Genomic DNA, 19,582 nt, shown 5'->3' on the forward strand with positions numbered 1-19,582 from the left:
GTGAGCCTGGACAGCCAGGTGGTGGTGAGGGGGAATGTGTGCTCAGGGAAGGGCTGTGTCAGCTCGTGGGCCCTGCTGGTTATGGGGAAGCCCAGGTGAGGGCAAGGCGCCCAGGCTGCGAGATGAAGGTGGTTCAAGTCTGGCGTCAAGCTACTTTGGCAATGTTCAGCCCTTGACAGCTATCAGAGCGCCTGGTCACCTGCAGCAGCCCTGTGAGGTCGGCAAGCGGCTGGGATTGTAAACCCCATCTAACAGACAGGGAAAGTGAGGCTCAGAGAGGCGCGGCAACACTTCCAGCGGGACGCGGCTCCCTAGTCGCAGGGTGGGGCGTGGACGCTGAAGCCCGGCTCTGGCACCTGCACACCCAGCGGCCAGGCCGAAAACTACAATTCCCAGAATGCCATGCGGAGAGGAGCAGGAACCGGAAATGAGTCTGGAGGCGGGGCCTGATGTGCGCCGCTGCTGCAGCTGCCGCCACCGCTGCGTGAGGTGACGGCACCAGGTAGGGGCTGGGGGGGTCCGATGCGGGCCTGCCGGCTCGGTCGCGCGCGGGGAGGACGCTGGGGAAGCAGCGTCTAATAGTCCGGTGGCCTGGTGTCCTACACCTTCGTGGGGCTTTCCCTTCGTGCCTCCCCTCGCGTCTCGGCCTGTGGGCGGGGCGGGGTACTGCGGGCCCGGGCTCTAGGTGTTCCAGTGCTGACGGGGCCGGAGGGGCGGAGCCAGCCTCGGCGGACTGACACTAGAGGCTGGTCCGTCACTGATAGGCTCAGCCGGAGGGACTTGGGTTGAAAAGGTCTGAGGCCTCTTCAACTCAGAGATGGGGTGGGGGGGCAGGATTTATTAATTCAATAGGTGTTTATCGAGCGTGTCTTATGTACCGAGCCCTCTTCTAGGCGTAGAGGATATAGTGGTGGACAAAGCAAGCAGAACACTTGCTTACATTATAGGAATGGGGAAGTTCCGACAGAAAATAAGATGTGGCATGTTGGATCTGAGTGAAGTGAGGAAGGTAATCATGTAATTAATTATCTAGGGGAAAAGTATTGGAGGTAGAGAGAACAGCAAGTACAAAGGCCCTGAGGTGGGAATGTCCTTGGTGCGTTTCAGGAACAGCAAGTAGACCAGACAGTGCAGAGGACAATAGATGAGAGAGGTAGACCTTAATGATCAGTATAGGCCATTGTGAGGATTTTGGCTGTTTTCTGTAAGTGAAATGGAGAATTCTGCATGGTTCTGAGCAGAAGAGTGACATGATTATCAAACAGGATGCTCTTATTCTGCGAGGCTCAGTACTGGGGATGTGCACATGAAGTCTTCATTCTCTCTTCCCTAAAAGAGTTTATAATCAAGTGGGGAAACAGGCAGCCCAGCTGTCATGCAAGGTCGAGTCAGAGAATTGGAGCCCCATGAAGGCAGAATGAACATCATCCTCAAATCCTCAGCATGTACTATTATGTCAGGTGCTTAGTAACTATTTGGTAAATGATTAATTAATTGAATAACTCTAGTTCCCAGCACTGGACCTGCAATGGAGGCTCAGAAAACATTTTTTAATGAAGAAATGAAATGCTAGATCTGAGCACAGATAATGTTTCACGCGGATTGAATGGATCTGTGCTTCTGTGGTGCCCCAGCTTTATCTTTGCCTTCCAAGGGTCACTAGGTGGCAAGCTTCTATTGCATACTGAGCTTCCATCCTGGGCCAGGCCTTTTGCTGGCCACTGAAGATACAGAGATGAAAAAGATGTGGGGCCTGTGCTCCTGCGTGCCCGGTCTGCTGTATTACAGACTCTTCTGGAAGTGATTGGAGTTACCTGCATTTGATTTTCTAGATCACTGTATCTGGAGTTCTTGGTCTGAAAAATGTAGAAATTCAGAGAGGTCTGAGATACAAGTAGGGGAATAGGAAGGAAAGGAATGGGGGCAGTGGTGGTAAAATTCAGTTCAGTACAACAAACGTTTATTCGAACATTGCTGGTTGCAAGGTTCTGTACTGTGAGCTGTTCAGTATTTAGGTAAAGGTAGGTACACAGTCCCTCCTGCAGAGGAATTCAGTTTGATGGGAGAGAAAAGATGAGCATAGACCTTCCAATTTTTTAAACAACAGTGGAAACCTCTGCAGCCCCTCCAGCTACTCCAGCACTAGCTCTCATTTCTCCTTCTCAGCCAGACTTCTCCAATGAGACATCTACATTCATTGCCTCCCAGTCATTCCCCAAAAGGGCCTGGCACAGAGGAGGAGCTCATTGAATATTTATTGACTGAATGAATGGGCAAACACAGGTAATACAAAATGCTGTGGAGCTCAGAGGAGGAAGAGGTCACATGGCCATTAACAAACGAGTATTCATTTAACAAACTGGTGTTTGTTTTCTCACACACTAATAAAATGAGGTTGTGGGTATTGGACCAGTTTATCTTAAAGTTTTCTTTCGTTCTTTTTTGAACGCCTAAATCCAGAAAAATACAGATGGCTTTGATGATTGGCGTAACAAAGTTTGTTCAGTCTTCTAAAGGAATGATCATAACAGAGGTCTGGATGTCTTTTATTAAAAAAGATACAATCAACATCACTGCTCGTATATGAACAGTGCAGTGCTTCTGAAATGTTTAAGAATAACTTGGTATTTTCCTCATTTCTCTAGAAACATTATATACACTATTACATTTTATATATGCCATAAACTCATAGTGACACAGTCAGTGGTATAAATAAATATATTAAAATTTGTACTGATTATTAAAGAAAGGATTTCTAAGCAAAAGTAAACCTTAGCCTAGGCAGGAAAATGAACACAAATTTCAAATCTATAATTTTGAAAATCTAGAATGTAATTTACTTGGCCATCTTCTGGAATGTATCTGGTGGTCAGATGTTGTTCACATGGTGTGTGACCAATACCCAAAACTGCTTGGAAGACTTACCTTTTTAGAAAAACTGAAAGAAAAACTGAAAGAACAACAGTGGAGGAATTTGAACAATGGTAACAAAAGCCAGTATTTCATGAGTGCTTGTTGTGCATCAGATCAATGACATGTGTCTAGTTCTTTTTTTTTTTTTTAATTTTTTTTTTTTAATTTATTTTATTTTTTTCCCCCCAAAGCCCCAATAGATAGTTGTATGTCATAGTTGCACATCCTTCTAGTTGCTGTATGTGGGACGCGGCCTCAGCATGGCTGGACAAGCAGTGCGTTGGTGTGCACCCGGGATCCGAACCCGGGCCGCCAGCAGCGGAGCGTGCGCACTTAACCACTAAGCCACGGGGCCGGCCCCGTTTGTCTAGTTCTTGCCACGGTCCTGAGAGGTAGTGTTCTCCTATCTCATGGAGGGAATCCGTGACAAAGAGTTAAGTGCTTTGGCTTGTGTCCCACTACTCACAGGTAGCAAGCTGGGAGGCATGGCTAAATCCTAAGACTGCTGTTTTCCACTGTGACAGCCTAGTAAGTATGTCTAAACTAAAAACAGAACTAAAATTTGGCCTGATTTTCAGTGTTTGATGGAGTACAAGAAAAAAGCAATATGAACTCAACACTAGAAATGTTCTCTAGGAACCAGGGACAGGAGTCAAAACACTGAAGAACAAAATATAACTCTTGGACACAACCCGTCTCTGCAGTGGATAATATTTATAAAGTTATAATAATATAAATGCAGTTTATTTGTTTACAAATTTTAGAAACAACCAAGGGGATAGACAAAGCACAGAAGGCTTAATTTTGATGATACAACATAATGTAAAACCTGCCTCGACCGCATAAAATTAAAGCCTCAGCTTACCAAAGTTGGAAAATTAAAGGAGGGAGAGAGAGAGAGGGAAAGACAAGGGTATTTATGTTCACAGCCTAACATATTGAGGAGTCGAAGAATACTATGGAAGGTTGTTGAATGAGAAGTAGAAGTTTAAAAATAGTTTTAAAGATAGTAAAGATGACTTCTGGTAATTGTCGTGAGAGGAATGGGTATTGGACTTACCTTCCTGTAATAAAAAAAACTATAAAACTGGACAAAATATATGAAGAAACTTTTCAGGCATTGGAAAATAGTCAGGACAAGACTGTTGTGCTTGAAAGAAATGAATTTGAGGTGGATTGAAGACCTAAATGTAAAAGGTAAAATTATAAAGCTTCTAGATAGAAACATAGAATATCTTTGTGATTCTAGGGTAGGCGAAGATTTCTTAGAGGACACAGAAAGCATTAACTGTAAAAGAAAAAAATTGATAAATTAGACTTGATCCAAATTTAAAATTTTGCTCAACAAAAAACAGTGTTAAGAAAATGAATAGGCAAATCACAGACTGGGAGAAAATATTTTCAATACACATGTCTGAAAAAGGACTTGTATCCAGAATATATAAACTTCCACAGCTCATTAATAAAAAGATAATTTAAAAATGAGCAAAAAGGGCTGGCCCAGTGGCGTAGCGGTTAAGTTTGCATGTTCTTCTTCAGTGACCGGGGTTCACCGGTTCGGATCCTGGGCGCGGATGTACTCACCACTCATCAAGCCATGCTGAGGCGGCGTCCCACGTAGCAGAGCCATAACTCTACAACTGTGGTACACAACTATGTACTGGGGCTTTAGGGAGAAAAGAAAAAGGAGAATATTGGCAACAGTTATTAGCCCAGGGCCAATCTTCCTCAAAAAAAAAAAAAAATGAGCAAAAGACTTGAACAGATGTCTCACAAAGGTATATTATGAATGTTCAATAAATTGCGTGAAAAAGTGCTCAATATCATTAATAATCAAAGAAATGCAAATTAAAACACAACGAGGTTCCACTACGCGAGAACGGCTAAGATTAAGAATTCTGACAACAGCAAATGTGGGTGATGCTGTGGAGTATCTGGAACTTGTATATGTTGCTGACAGCAGTGTAAAATGTACAGTTACTTTGGGAAACTGATGGTAGTTTCTTATGAGTTAAATCGACACCCATGACCCAGAAATTCCAGTTAGGTACTTAGCCAACACATATGAAAACTTATGTCCACAAAAACACTTGTATTAAAATGTTCATAGTAGCTTTATTCATAGTAACCCCAAACTGGAAAAAATCTCAAATGTCTATCAAAAGGAGAATAAACAAATTGTGGTATATTCATACAATGGAATACTGCTCAGGAATAAAAAGGAACAAACTACTGATACATGAAGCAACGTGTGAATTTCAAAAACATGTTGAGGGGGAAAATGTCAAGTTCAAAAGAGTACATGGTTTAAATCCATTTATATGACGTTTTATAATAGGCACAACTAATCTATGGTTATGGAAAAAAGAGCAATGGTTGCTTTTGGCAGGCAGTGGGAATGAGATGCAGATTGACTTGGAAAGTGCAGAAGGAGGGGAACTTTCTGGAGCAATGGCACTGTTCTATATCTTGATGGGGGCGTGGGTAACACAGGCCCTGTGCATTTGTCAAAAACTCATGGAGCTGGTTGGCATATTTTACCACACACACACACACAAACTTATTATTGAGCTATATCCTTAAAATCTTTGCATTTCACTGTATGTAAATTATATCTCACGAAAAAAGTAGGGCCGGCCCCGTGGCTTAGAGGTTAAGTGCGCATGCTCCGCTACTGGCGGCCCGGGTTCGGATCCTGGGCGCGCACCGACACACTGCTTCTCCGGCCATGCTGAGGCCGCGTCCCACATACAGCAACTAGAAGGATGTGCAACTATGACATACAACTATCTGGAAATGGGGAAAAAAAACGAGGAGGATTGGCAATAGATGTTAGCTCAGAGCCGGTCTTCCTCAGCAAAAGGAGGAGGATTAATATGGATGTTAGCTCAGGGCTGATCTTCCTCACAAAAAAAAATAGAATGTTTGCTATAAAAAAAGAAAAAGTTAAAGGTTAAAGTAACAGAAGAATAAAAAGCAAGAGGGGTTAATTTAAGTGATTTGAATTCTAGTGTTTCATAGGGAGTTGAATCAAAAAGTAATGGTGCAAGCATCTGATTTCAGGTTAAGGAGTTAATTACCAGATCAAATCACCTGGTTGACAAGGGTTGCCACTAGAGCTGGAAGGGGTCAGAATGAGAATCATTACTTTTTGTTATAAATAGGTCTTTTTACCATATGCATCGATCATATTACCTAGATTTACTTTTTCAAAGATACACTTTTCTTAAGATGGTAGCACAGTGGACTCACTGAGAAGAATTCTTGGTTGGTTTCATGACACTCTAGCACATTTTTTGGCTAGCTCTTGATCCTCCCAAGACGTTTCTAGTACAGGACTTTGCATATAGTAGGTGCTTAATAAATATTTGCTAAAGGAATGATTTTGAAAAAAATTGAAACGTAATGGGGGAGGTGACTTTTGCCATCTCTGTCCCACCCTTGACTCATACATGCTTTTCTTTTTTTTTTTAAGATTTTATTTCTTTTTATTTATTTTCCCCCCAATGCCCCAGTAGATGGTTGTATGTCGTAGTTGCACATCCTTCTAGTTGCTGTATGTGGGACGCGGCCTCAGCATGGCCGGAGAAGCGGTGTGTCGGTGCGCACCCAGGATCCGAACCCGGGCCGCCAGCAGCGGAGCGCGTGCACTTAACCGCTAAGCCACGGGGCCGGCCCCATACATGCTTTTCAAAGAACACAGTCAATGACCTGGTGACCTGTGTCACTGCAGCAGTGAAAAATCATTGGTTGCTTGGAGGTGTCCGGAGTTGTGCTTGTCTTCTAAGAAGTGGATTTGGCTTCCTTGCTACTGAAACGTTTCTGTGCTAACTCATTTCTCTGCAAGACTCACCTGCTTGTCTTAGTTCAATAAATCTGTATTAGTATTTTATACACTTCTACTCCTTCAGTAACACAGTAACACTATTTGTCATCTGAACGTAGGGAAATACCTCTGTAAGTGAAATAATGTCTCAAATAATTGTGCCTTTTTCTTTTTTTTTTTTAAAGATTTTATTTATTCAGTTTTTTCCCCCCAAAGCCCCAGTAGATAGTTGTATGTCATAGGTTCACATCCTTCTAGTTGCTGTACGTGGGACTCGGCCTCGCGTTGCACGGAGAAGTGGTGCCTCGGGGCGCTCCCGGGATCCGGATCCGAACCCGGGCCGCCAGCATCAGAGCGCGCGCACTTAACCGCTAAGCCACGGAGCCGGCCCAAATTGTGCCTTTTTCTAATCAAGGTGGAAAGGACAGAGGACTAAACGCATGGACTGGAAATTGGAAGGGACTCAGAAAACAGAGTCATGCGTGCTGCAGGAGCAAGAAGTCACCCTGGAAGACACAGGCGAGGATGGCATCTCTGAAAGCTTCCAGCTTCTCCAGATTGATGTGGAATGTGAGCATCAGGAGGGAGAGACCCTGCCCACAGGCAGGGCAGTGTTGTGCTCGGTGAGTGCAGCGAGCTGCCTGGCCATGGGCTTTGAGATGATGGAATGTCCTAGAGACCCCTGTTCTAAGGGTGGATACTGGTAACAAAAAGACTGGGAATGAGTTTGGTGTATTCTAAGGGATAAATTTTCTGCTAACTGGTTTAAAGTTTCAGTTCCATTTGAGTCATAGGAAAAGTAAATAAAGTTCAAGAATTTTTGGTACAGTTAAGAAGGAAATCTAAACCCTGCTTTAGGCGCTGTCTCTAATAAATTTACTGTGACCTTGGGCATGTCACATCTCTTTTCTGGGGCTTTGCTTTCTCTAAACACAGGCTAGTCTATTTTTGTTTTTAAGACTAATATCCTTTTTCTCCTAACTTTATGTCTAAATTTAAAAAATAATAAAGTAACTATTTCTAATATTCATTTTCCTTTTTGGTGCTTATGAAGTTCTCAAACAATTTTGTTTTCTGGATAACATAAGAAAAATGTCCAAAGAAAACAGAGACACTGGGAAAAGATAGTTGCAGCAAAGAAGAGCAAAAGAAAGCAAGAAAAAGAAAGAAGAAAAGCCAATCGTGTAGAAAATTCAGGTAACAATAAATCAGATTGCTGCTGTAATCATGTTTATTTCTTAGCAAAGTGGTGTCTGCATGTTCCTAGAAGAGTGGGAATATTGTTTTTAAGTAAATAGAAACATCTGGGAGATAGGACTTGTCCTATTTTGTTGGGAATCGAAGTTTCAAAGAAAGCAAGATTTAAGGCTGCTTTTCAAATATAAGCTGTCTGTTGCACATATGTGTTTATGAGCTCAGAAGCAGAAGGAATGGTACTAACAATAGCTAACATTTATTCAGTGCTATGTGCTAGGTTCAGTGCTAAGAATTTTACATGGATTACCCTAAGGGGTAGGTACTTTTATTATCCCTGTTCTGTAGGTGAAGAGACTGAGGCTCAGAGAAATTAAATACCATGCCCAAGATCATTCAGGTAATAAATGAAGTAACTGAACTCTGATTTAGACCCAGCAGTGTGCTCACATTCCTCACCACTCTGCTGTACCTAAACCACCTAATGAATGAATCCCTGGCACAAGTTTCAAGTTTCTCTTCATATGCACAAAGTACTCACCTGGCTAGGGAGATTTGTTTCTTACTGAATACTATTCCTCTGTTGTCACACTTTTATTTCTTTCTGATATTTCTACTCTAGGCATCTGCCCCCAGCACAGCAAACGTTTTCTGAGATCCTTAACCAAGGAGAGACTTTTGGAAGCCAAACACTCAGGACCAAGACTCTGTATCGATTTGAGTATGACCCACCACATGTCTAAGAAGGTAGAACATCCTCTAAGCTCCATATTCCTGCTCACATGAGCAAAGTCCAGAAGGGAGCAGCTTTCACAAAGAGCAAGGCCAGCTCCTGCTTCTGTGATTCCCTAGTAAACCAGCAAAAGTGTTTAATTTTCTACCCATGGCTACTAAATTCCAAGATGTCTGTTGTAAAGCATTGGAAAGAGAATAGACATCCTCTGGTTTAGTTTGCCTTATCTTTTGAGCCCAATATGTTTGCCTCTGTGTTCATGGTTTCCCCAGTCTATATGGAGCCTTTTATGTTTAATTCTCCACAGACAAAATCTTTGGCCTTCTGCTGGGGAGAGGAATATTTGCCTGGTTGCATGTTGTGGGGCAGTTACCTGGTGGGAGGTCTTCCTGCATTGTGTGTGTTAATCGTTTCTCATCCACCCTATTGGTGAAGGAGGGATTTCTACTCTAGGGTCTGGGGATGGCTGAACACATGACACTTGACACTGAGCAGATAAGAATGATAGCAGTTTATTAGTCACACATACACTCAGCCTGGCAAGGAGGATGACATGCCGTGAGGGGCCCCATGGTGTTGCATTCAAGAACAGAATGAATACCCAGGGGCTGTGGGAGGCAGGCTTTATAGTATCAAGAGGGTGGGGTGCCCCCTGGTTCCTGCAGGAAGATGTGATTGGTTTGCTGGAATACTTCTATGGACTGGCAGGGAATTGAAACCCACTACTCAGGGATAAGCAGGAACTATGCCTGGTCCCTTTGATAAAAAGGACTGTTTAGCTAGGGGACCTTACCTGCAGGAACAGGGTTGGGAGAGGAACTTGCAGTTTAGCCACTCATGGCCCTCCCGATTTCACCAGATGTCAGGGCAGCACCCAGTATTGGGCCTTTATTTTAGGGCTTACACCACGAAACAGATCTTTCTGTTTTCCAACATCCCTGTTGTGTGTCCTGGTGTTTGCATGTTTTTCAGAGAAATTAGAAAAACTGAAGATCTGGGGTGTTTACATGGAACCTCTAATTATAGCCCTCTGGAAAGGCCAACCAAGAATTTTCTACTGTTTATGTTAATTGAGATATCAGATTAAATCAAACCCAAAGCCTTTTTTTCTCTACTGAACCAAATCAGGCCAGATTGTGAAACTACCTTTCTGTAACGGTGATGTCTTTGAGTCAGGATGAAAGTTAAAACCTCCCATCCTATTACATCGCCTGGAGTTAGGGAGAAGGTACAGAGTTTATCTGATGGAGTATAAAAATGTCTGTATGGTAATCTAACCTCTTTTTAATAAGTAGTAGACATCACATGTAAGATTTTAGATAAAAGCTAAAAGAACAATTTCATGTATCATATTAGATATATAACAGCAGGTCCAGAAAGAGGGAGAGTTCTCAGTTTTCTCTTAACTTACTATTCTGGGCTACTATCATTACCTTAACTTTCATCTATAAGGTGTGATGCCGTGGGGTGTAACACGCACACACATGTGCATGTACTCCTCCTGGAGTAAAAGGGGCCGTGCTAGTTCATGAGATTTCCCAGGGGAGCATTCAGTTAACTCACTGAGTAATCATTTGTTGGTAATGAATTTAGAAAGAGTGGGCGTGTTTCCACCCTAAGTTGTCCTTAATTCTTTGAAGGAATTAAGTAGACTGGCTGGACAGATTCGAAGGTTGTATGGTTCAAATAAAAAAGCTGCCAGGCCGTTTTGGATCTGCCTCACCGGATTCACAACAGACAGTCCCCTGTATGAAGAGTGTCTGAGAATGAATGATGGGTTTTCTAGTTACCTGGTAAGCCTCATTTTGCCTATTATTTGAATTGTGATCTGAAAAGTAGGTTGTGGGTAATAGTAAATTACCTTTTAAAATTTTTTGATGTTTTGATGTAAAAAATATATATACATATATGAATTATATGTTTTTACTGTTGCAGTCTAAAAAAATTTAGAACCTCTCATCAGTTCTTACATTTTTAAATTTTCATCTTTCCACTGCATTGTCAAACAAATAGTACCAATATCTAGACTTTTATTTTGTGCTCTGTGTATTATAAGCTAGGCTGAATACTCCAGGAATGTTTTGGGGAAATGCCATGACGCCTTTCTTGTTCTCAGTAGTGCAGAATTAGGAAATAGGAGTTTTGGGGAAAGAGAAAGAATACTGTGGAAGAGATGTAGATTTAGATGAGTTTTAGGGAGTACTAAATAACTTTTCAACTCATTCCCTAGGATCTCATAAATGTAGTAATTGACATGCAGGGGAGAATCCAGATCAGTTCCTAAGAAATGCCACTAAAAACGCCCTTGTGTGTTGGCATTATGTAGCTGAGACTGGGTGGTGTGGCATTATGTAGCTGAGACTGGGTGGTGTTGGCATTATGTAGCTGAGACTGGGTGGTGTGGCATTATGTAGCTGAGACTGGGTGGTGTGGCATTATGTAGCTGAGACTGGGTGGTGTTGGCATTATGTAGCTGAGACTGGGTGGTGTGGCATTATGTAGCTGAGACTGGGTGGTGTGGCATTATGTAGCTGAGACTGGGTGGTGTGGCATTATGTAGCTGAGACTGGGTGGTGTGGCATTATGTAGCTGAGACTGGGTGGTGTGGCATTATGTAGCTGAGACTGGGTGGTGTGGCATTATGTAGCTGAGACTGGGTGGTGTGGCATTATGTAGCTGAGACTGGGTGGTGTGGCATTATGTAGCTGAGACTGGGTGGTGTTGGCATTATGTAGCTGAGACTGGGTGGTGTGGCATTATGTAGCTGAGACTGGGTGGTGTGGCATTATGTAGCTGAGACTGGGTGGTGTGGCATTATGTAGCTGAGACTGGGTGGTGTTGGCATTATGTAGCTGAGACTGGGTGGTGTGGCATTATGTAGCTGAGACTGGGTGGTGTGGCATTATGTAGCTGAGACTGGGTGGTGTGGCATTATGTAGCTGAGACTGGGTGGTGTGGCATTATGTAGCTGAGACTGGGTGGTGTGGCATTATGTAGCTGAGACTGGGTGGTGTGGCATTATGTAGCTGAGACTGGGTGGTGTGGCATTATGTAGCTGAGACTGGGTGGTGTGGCATTATGTAGCTGAGACTGGGTGGTGTGGCCCTCCTGGGGAGGTCCACGAGGCACTGAGTGTGCCCAGCGCCCTGTGCAGTTAGTCGTGGCTGCTCTTACTGTCTGAACAGCCCTTCCTGTGGTGCGGCCATTTCCAGCTGTACTCTGCGTACTTTGTGATTCCTGTACATGAGCCAAACAGACCTGCTCTCAGGGCCATGTGGTCCCCTTGCTTTCCTGTCCTCGTGCTTTTCTTAGGTGATTCCCTCCACTTTGAATGCTGCTTCCTTTTGTACGTGTCAATCTCTCATCTTTTCAGAAATCCAGTTCCAGCATTCTTTTAGCGTCCCTGGTGGTGTCACTCCCTCATCTGTAGTCCCGGGGCATGCTCCCTGTGTGTCTGTTAGGGCTGCATATTGTTTTCTGCATATGGTTTTCTTTTTTTTTTTTTTTTAATATTTATTTATTTATTTATTTATTTTTTTCCCCCCAAAGCCCCAGGAATTAGTTGTGTGTCATGGCTGCACATCCTTCTAGTTGCTGTACGTGGGACGCGGCCTCAGCATGGCCGGAGAAGCGGTGCGTCGGTGTGCGCCTGGGATCCGAACCCGGACCGCCAGTAGCGGAGCACACGCACTTAACCGCTAAGCCATGGGGCCGGCCCCTGCATATTGTTTTCTGTCACACTATGTAGGGTTGAATGTCTGTGCCTTTCTACTTCCCCTCCCCAGCTGACCACTTTCTGAGAACAGGTTGTCAGACACGTGTCCCCTTGATGCACCCAGTGCCATGCCAGATAGAAACTAGATGCCCAGTAACTAGTTCATGCACTGTGTGCTGTGTCTTAACCTAGTTCACACTACGCTGGATTATTTGCATTTTTCAGCTAGACATGACAGAAGAAGACTGCTTTACTTTATTTCCTGTGGAAACCCTTGTGTACCTGACTCCTGACTCAGAACATGGTATGTACTTGACTACTGGGATTCATGTAGCACATTGTTCTTGGCCCTTTGTTTCATTTTTCCCTGAGTCAAAATTTGTTAAAGCCACCCAAGGCATATCCAAAAATAAAGCAGTGACCATTAATTGCATACCTCTTATGGACAGATGCCTCACTGGATGTTTCGCGAATGTCTTGCCACGTGCACTCAGCTGCACAGATTTAGGGTCTTTGTCCTCAGCTGGACCTTGTGAGCTACCTTGCAATCCTTCCCAGTTTCCCTGTTCAGCTCCCCCCATTGACCCTTCTTGGGTCAATGTTAGATACATATTTTTTTTCCAGAAAATCATCTATTTTGTGTAATTTTCAAATTTATTGGTATTGTTGATCTTAGTATTCTCTTCTAATTATTTCACATTCCTCTGTAATTTTAATTTTGTCTCCTTTCTGAATTCTAATGTTGATTTGAGTCTATTACCTGTTTTTCTTGATTAGATATGCCAAATGTTTGTCTATTTAATTGGTCTTTTCAGAGAATTAGCAAATGTATCTTTTTGTTTTATATTTCATTAAATTTCTACTTTTATCATTAATAATTCTTTCCTTTTACTTTCTTTGGATTTGGAAACTATAAAACAAATTTGATCTCAGAAATGATCTTCATTTTTTCATTAGCTCTTGAAGATGTTGACCTAAACAAAGTTTACATCCTTGGTGGACTTGTGGACGAAAGCATTCGGAAGGTAAGTGTACATTTTAGGCCCAACAACTGTATTTTGAAAAGTGGTGCTTACTTTTAGAGGCAGCTTCCCTGTCATAATCTTACCCAAAGACCTAACAACTCAGAGGGACTAGGAGCAAGGAGCCTGTGCTGCCCAGGTTGGCCCTCCCACTTGTGAAGTCCCTCTCTCCTCGCCACAGTGTCAGCAGTCCTGAGCTGACAGCATCCCAGCAGGAGCTGGAATGGGGAGTGTCTGGTAGCTGTGTAGATAGCCACTGTTGACTTCCTTCCTTCTCTCCTCTCTGCAGTCCTGCGTGGACAACTCTGATTTTGCTTGTGAGCAGGGAAGCATTGACTCAGCATTCTCACTGCTGTTTGTTCTCTGTGAGGGAGCAGTTTGCTCCTTCTTGGGCCGTCTTCCCTGCTGATATAAGTCTTGTCCCGTAACCTTAACGTCAGTAGGGCTGTCCAGAGTTTCTCTGTTGAATTGGAATTTCGTTGGAATACTTGAAGTTTTGAAATGTGTTTCTATTATACATATATTTGTTGAGATAATTTTGTTTGTTTATAGTTACTAATTAACATTGCATAGATAATAATGATATAATAGTTAAAATGTATAAAAAGAAGTACACTGAGAAATACGTGGCCCTCCCATCCTTGTCCCCCAGTGTTCCCTGCCTGAAGCAACTACTGCTTTCCTGAGTATCCTTCTTGATATATTCTGTGATCACACAAGTATGTGTTTGTGGGTATATTATATATATAAATGTTTTTCATATATGTGAGTGTATTTTATATATTTTTTCATATATTTAATGAAGATAAAACTTAAATGAATTGCATTTTGTATATTTAACACATATTTAACTTAACCGAATTGCATTTATTCTAAAAAGGTCAGTGTTGGGGCCGGCCTGGTGGCGCAAGCAGTTAAGTGTACGCGCTCCGCTGCGGCAGCCCAGGGTTCGCCAGTTCGGATCCCGGGCACGCACCCACGCAGTGCTTGTCAAGCCATGCTGTGGCGGCGTCCCATGTAAAGTGGAGGAAGACGGGCACGGATGTTATCCCAGGGCCAGTCTTCCTCAGCAAAAAGAGGAGGATTGGCAGATGTTAGCTCAGGGCCGATCTTCCTCACAAAAATAAGTAAGTAAGTAAATAGGTCAGGGTTCCATTACTCCATAGTGATAATTTAAAAAATGGGCAGTGGCAGGGAGAGGGCTTTTAAGAATGCCAGCTAATAAGTGAGAAATGCATAATAGAATTGAAAAATCATCATTTTCTCACTCTCAGTGCAATCATTGATTCAGGGAATTGATTGAGCGAATGGTTGTGGGGGAACTGACTGTTCACGTGGTCTCAAAGTATCACTCCACCGATTACAGGGGCAAAAATGTACCATGATGATGAAGTGATCTGGAGGTCACTGTTTTAACCAAATGATCAAACTTAGAATCACTAGTAGTGACATTATGTGCCTCCTGATATGATGGAATCTCACCTGTGAAGTATTCTTACTAGAATATGTTTAAACTGAATTTAATCATGAGGAAACAGATCTAGGATGTGAGACATTCTGCAAGAAAGCTGGACTGGGGTTTCAAAAAAGTCAATATAATGAAAACTAAAATAGTCAGGGGGGCTGTTTTAGATTAAAAGAGATTAAAAAGACGTAACGGCGAAATGCAGCCTCCCACAGCAGAGTGACCGCCCTTTTTTGAGGCAGAAAAGTCTAGAGGGTCAGTGAGCAGCATATGATATATAGATGTGCAATTTTAACACATTATCCTCTTGTTTCTCCACCAACATTTAAACTGAAAAGTAACTGGCACAAAGATTTGTCAGATGTATAGAGCTTTTTGATTGTTACTGGAGAGTTTGGTTTCTTCACAGAAATATGCTAAGAACAAGGGGGAGTCATTTTATCTTTCAATGTTCAGAGAACAGAAACTAGACTGTAAGCTCCTCCAGGAGAGCATCCAAGTCTCCTCCTACCTTTGAATTCTGTATTCTAGTTCAAAGTGATTGTAAAGGAAAAGACTTTTTAAAAAAAACAATCATAGGGGCTGGCCCCGTGGCCTAGTGGTTAAGTTCACGCACTCCACTTCAGCAGCCTGGGTTTGCAGGTTTGGATCCCTGGTGCAGACCTACACCACTCGTCAGCCATGCTGTGGTGGCAACCCACATACGAAATAGAGGAAGACTGGCACAGATGTTAGCTCAGAGAAATCTTCCTCAGCAAAACAAAACAAAAAAACAATCATAGCTCATGTATACAAAGGACTGTTATCCTTCAAAGAAGTCCTTTGAGTAGCTGTGCCCTTATCCCATCTGAATCACATCACTTAAAGCATGTCTGGAAGTTCTCTCTCAGAATTCTGTTTCATGTGAGTCTGAGAGGCAGGTAGTCCAGTGCCAGAGCAAAGAAGGTGCTAGGCCTGCTTCACACTGTTGCAGCTGGTTAGACCACACTCATAGTGGACAGTCAACTAAGGGACCGTAAGTGAAAAGACGTTGACAAGCTAGAACAAGTTTGGAAGAGGTCGACCTGAATGATGAAGGGGCTAAAAACTCAGTCATAGTCAAGGAGAGTTGACAGAACTGAGACTATCAGTCTGGAGATGAGAAGATTCATACGGACATGATGACTGCTTTCAGGTATCTGAATGGCTGTCTTGTGGAAGGGCCATTTAATTACTTGGTGTGGCCCCTGGCGGAATAGAACTAGGACAAATGAGTGGAAGTTTCAAGGGAAACAGAAAATTTGGCTCAATATCAGAAGAATTTCCTATTAAGCGGTACTGTCAAAATTGGAATGAGTTTCCCCAGGATGCATGAACTCCCTGTCACAAGGATTGTTCATTTAAAGCCAGAGGCCACTTGAAAGAGAGATCATAGAGGACAGACAGACATTGGATGGGTGGTGGAGTGGAATAGTTAACTATTGAGGCCCCTTCCAAACCTGAGTATGTTAATTATCTCAGTAATCTAGAAACTTTAATCCTGAAATTGCAAATCGGTAGATGATCTTTCCAGAGCTTTTTACAAGGTAATGAATATAATTTAAACCAATTCATGACTCAGGAACATCTTCAAAAGAACACCAGTGGGGCCGGCCCGGTGGCATAACGGTTAAGTGCGCACCCTCCGCTTCTTCGGCCCAGGATTCGTGGGTTCGGATCCCGGGCGCGCACTGATGTGCTGCTAGTCAGGCCCTGCTGTGGCGGCGTCCCGTATAAAGTAGAGGAAGATGGGCACAGATGTTAGTCCAGGGCCAATCTTCCTCAGCAAAAAGAGGAGGATTGGCAACAGATGTTAGCTCAGGCCTAATCTTCCTCTCACATACACACAAAAAAGGAACACCAGTTACTGTACTCTGACCCTAAAAGGCCTCAGATTGTTGGACTTCTGAGTCTTCTTTTTTGCAGTTTTCAGGGCCCTTCCTTTTCATTGCACTGTGTGCTCTCACACCTTAATGCTTTCTTGTAGCTAGTGGTGTACCTGGCTTGAATCCTGTCCCCCTTATCTCGAATTTGCTGCTACCAATTGGCTATGAGCTGAAAACTCCAGATACCCAGAATTGGGTCTTACTGAGTTAGGGCCAGGAGTGTTCTCCTCCGACTGATTAGACTGCTTGGACTTTTGGATGTAGATTGTGGCTGCGGATATGCCTCTTTTTACTTACTTCCTTCTGGGTTGTAAGTAGTAGTGAGTGGAAGCTAATGGATAAATGACTCCCAAAAAAGTGAGATGTTGCTTCACAAGCTATTTCTTACCTGGGACAAGTAAATACTCTTCGTTATCTGCAGTTCTCTTAATTATCTGCAGTTTCTTCCATTTTGCTGTAGGCTACTTGTTTTTAATACACTTACCATTAATTATGATTACAGATGGAAATTGGAGTGGTAGTGAATGGGGATTCTCACAGTTGCTATGCATATTACAATGAGAATATCCTTGTGTATTATTTTTATAAGAAGAATATCTATCTGTGATTTACAGAAGGTGACATTTCAAAAGGCCCAAGAACACTCCGTCAAGACAGCCCGCTTGCCAATCCAGGAATACATGGTCAGATGCCAGAATGGGAAAAACTATCATTCAGAGATATTGGCCATCAATCAAGGTACTACTCACATGGCCCACACTGAACATGTGTTAATTCTGGTGCTGCTGCTGCTTTGCCTCTTAAGTATTAATGGCCCCTGAAGCAGTCTCCCCTGTGACTGATGTGCTTGGACTTTAGTGCATGCACTTTGTGATATGTATTCTGGCCTCTCAGAGGCATTTTTCATTTTATTCCTGGTTCCCAACTATGTTAAAGATAGTTGAAATTATTCCCTTGGCCTAGAATGCCCTGCCTTCAACCCATCATTGACCAGCAAATTCCTGTTTGTCCTTCAGGATTCAGTGCACAGGCATCTTGGCTGCTCCCCTCCCCTTCCCAGACCACATCAGGGCCCCTCTGTGTTCCCACTGTACTGTGTTCCTCTCTGTTGCAGGATTGTCCATTCACAGGCCTCTCTCAGTGTAGGCTGAAGTCCTTGTGGGCAAGCAGGGTCTGTGTCTTTGCCTCCATTTCCCTAGGATCTAGTACCATATGTGGTCCAGAGTAGGTTTGTTGAATGAAATGTTCCAGAACACCTTTTTCCTCTGTGTGGTCACTGTTTTCTTTTAACCCTTCTAACAGTATTTGATATCCTGTCCACTTACTTGGAGACTCAAAACTGGCCTGAAGCATTGAAGAAAGGAGTTTCTTCCAGAAAAGGCTATGTTCTTCAGAATGCAGTGGAATGATGAGCAGCCTCAGATGGCAGCTGCAGGAGGCAAAGTTGCTGGAGGGGCCTTGACCAAAGAGCAAAGCAGAGGATGGCGATGGCACACACTTACATGTGCCTTTACTCCACATCTTGGATCTTCACTAGGATATAAGTTACTAATAACAGGAAACACATTTTATGCTCTTTCGTATCTCCCATAGTGCCTGGCTCACAGGAAGTGCCCAGATTCATGTTGACTAAGTAAAAAGTTCATGTAACAAATTAGCCCTAAAACTACATGGCTTTGGATGTGTTAATTCATCTTTTGTACATCTATTTGTGAAAAACCTACTCTTTAGAGATAGCTCAAATAATTATTGTTATATCAAGAATTTAATTTTCACTAAACTGGCATCATAAAGTTGTATGACTTTCTCCAGCCTCCTCTAGATCATTTCCGATTTTCCCCAGCTCAGTAAAATGCTGTACACATGCTTTGCAGGATCAGCCTGTCCTAACCTAGCCCTGCTTTAGCCCCCATAGCACTTCATTCCCACCTGTGGCTCCTGCTCTGTCTCCCCTGTTCTGAGTATGGGCATGGAGGGCTTCTCTTCCTAACCATAGCCTCCTAACAGGACAATTTGTGGGAGTATCTTTGTATCCTTCTGAGCCTTGTACAATCTAGATTCTTCACATACATTTGTAATTAACAGGTTAAATTGAAAGCAACACAATATTGATAAGTCTAACTTGAAAATAGCCAGAAAATACGTTGCATCTGACCCAGGCACGTTAGATAACCTCATTACACATTTCAGTGATCTCTTTTCTCATGTCCTACTTAGATATAGTTGCTTCAGTTACTCTGGCCAGTTCGGATTGGTAAACTTGATAGCTAAGCTGCTAGCAAATTCAGAAAATGTATTCTATATCTCAAAAGAACCGAAAGATTACTTCTCTGCTCTGTCCCCTCCCTCTCTCAATTTAATCCCTCAGGAGCTATGATCACTTGCTAAATTGTATCAGTGTCTTTTTGTTACTTAAAAAAGGCTAGTCTTCAGGAAATTTTCATCTTTAGGAATATACATAATGCTACTTGGTCTTTATCACTATACTGAATGAGTTCTATAATCTGTCATCCAAAAGGGACCTCCTATGGATAGCCTTCAGGGGTCTGTAACTAAAAAATTTTCAGGGAGGTCTCTGACCCCAGAACCACTGAACTGGATCATCATCTGCCAGGTTTCATTTTCACCTCTAAAGGCTTTGCTTAAAATACCAAATAGCATGGAAGAATTTCCTCTCCAACTCTATCACAAACCTCTACCATTTTTTCAAAACCTAGGCAGGTAGTTTTTTGTTTTGCTTCTAGGAAATGATCTTAGCAAAATAAGATTTGGTTGGACTTTGACTCAGACCTCTTCATCATAGTATTATT

At 42.8% G+C, this 19,582-nt stretch overlaps 1 protein-coding gene across 2 annotated transcripts; it reads left to right on the forward strand.

The window, feature by feature from the left end:
* Positions 1–440: 440 nt before the first annotated feature.
* On the forward strand, positions 441–18,583 carry TRMT10B (tRNA methyltransferase 10B). Of its 2 annotated transcripts, XM_004423220.3 has the most exons (9): positions 441–502; positions 7,155–7,362; positions 7,828–7,936; positions 8,556–8,680; positions 10,307–10,459; positions 12,607–12,685; positions 13,339–13,406; positions 17,387–17,510; positions 18,075–18,583. In XM_004423220.3, the coding sequence occupies exons 2-9, from the start codon at positions 7,180–7,182 to the stop codon at positions 18,179–18,181; spliced, it is 948 nt and encodes a 315-aa protein (XP_004423277.1). In that variant the 5' UTR covers positions 441–502; positions 7,155–7,179; the 3' UTR covers positions 18,182–18,583. The 2 variants fall into 2 exon arrangements, with proteins under 2 accessions (XP_004423277.1, XP_014637484.1); XM_014781998.2 differs by lacking the exon at positions 10,307–10,459.
* Positions 18,584–19,582: the final 999 nt, after the last annotated feature.

This window comes from Ceratotherium simum, chromosome 29 (genome assembly GCF_057802395.1).
Source record: "Ceratotherium simum simum isolate JZ-2026a chromosome 29, ASM5780239v1, whole genome shotgun sequence".
NCBI lineage: Eukaryota > Metazoa > Chordata > Mammalia > Perissodactyla > Rhinocerotidae > Ceratotherium > Ceratotherium simum.

Coding starts and splice junctions, on each gene's coding strand:
- TRMT10B (XM_004423220.3), top strand. CDS start 7,180: ATGGACTGGAAATTGGAAGGGACTCAGAAAACAGAGTCATGCGTGCTG. Junction 7,363..7,827: donor GCAGGGCAGTGTTGTGCTCG/GTGAGTGCAGCG, acceptor GGATAACATAAG/AAAAATGTCCAAAGAAAACA. Junction 10,460..12,606: donor ATGGGTTTTCTAGTTACCTG/GTAAGCCTCATT, acceptor TGCATTTTTCAG/CTAGACATGACAGAAGAAGA.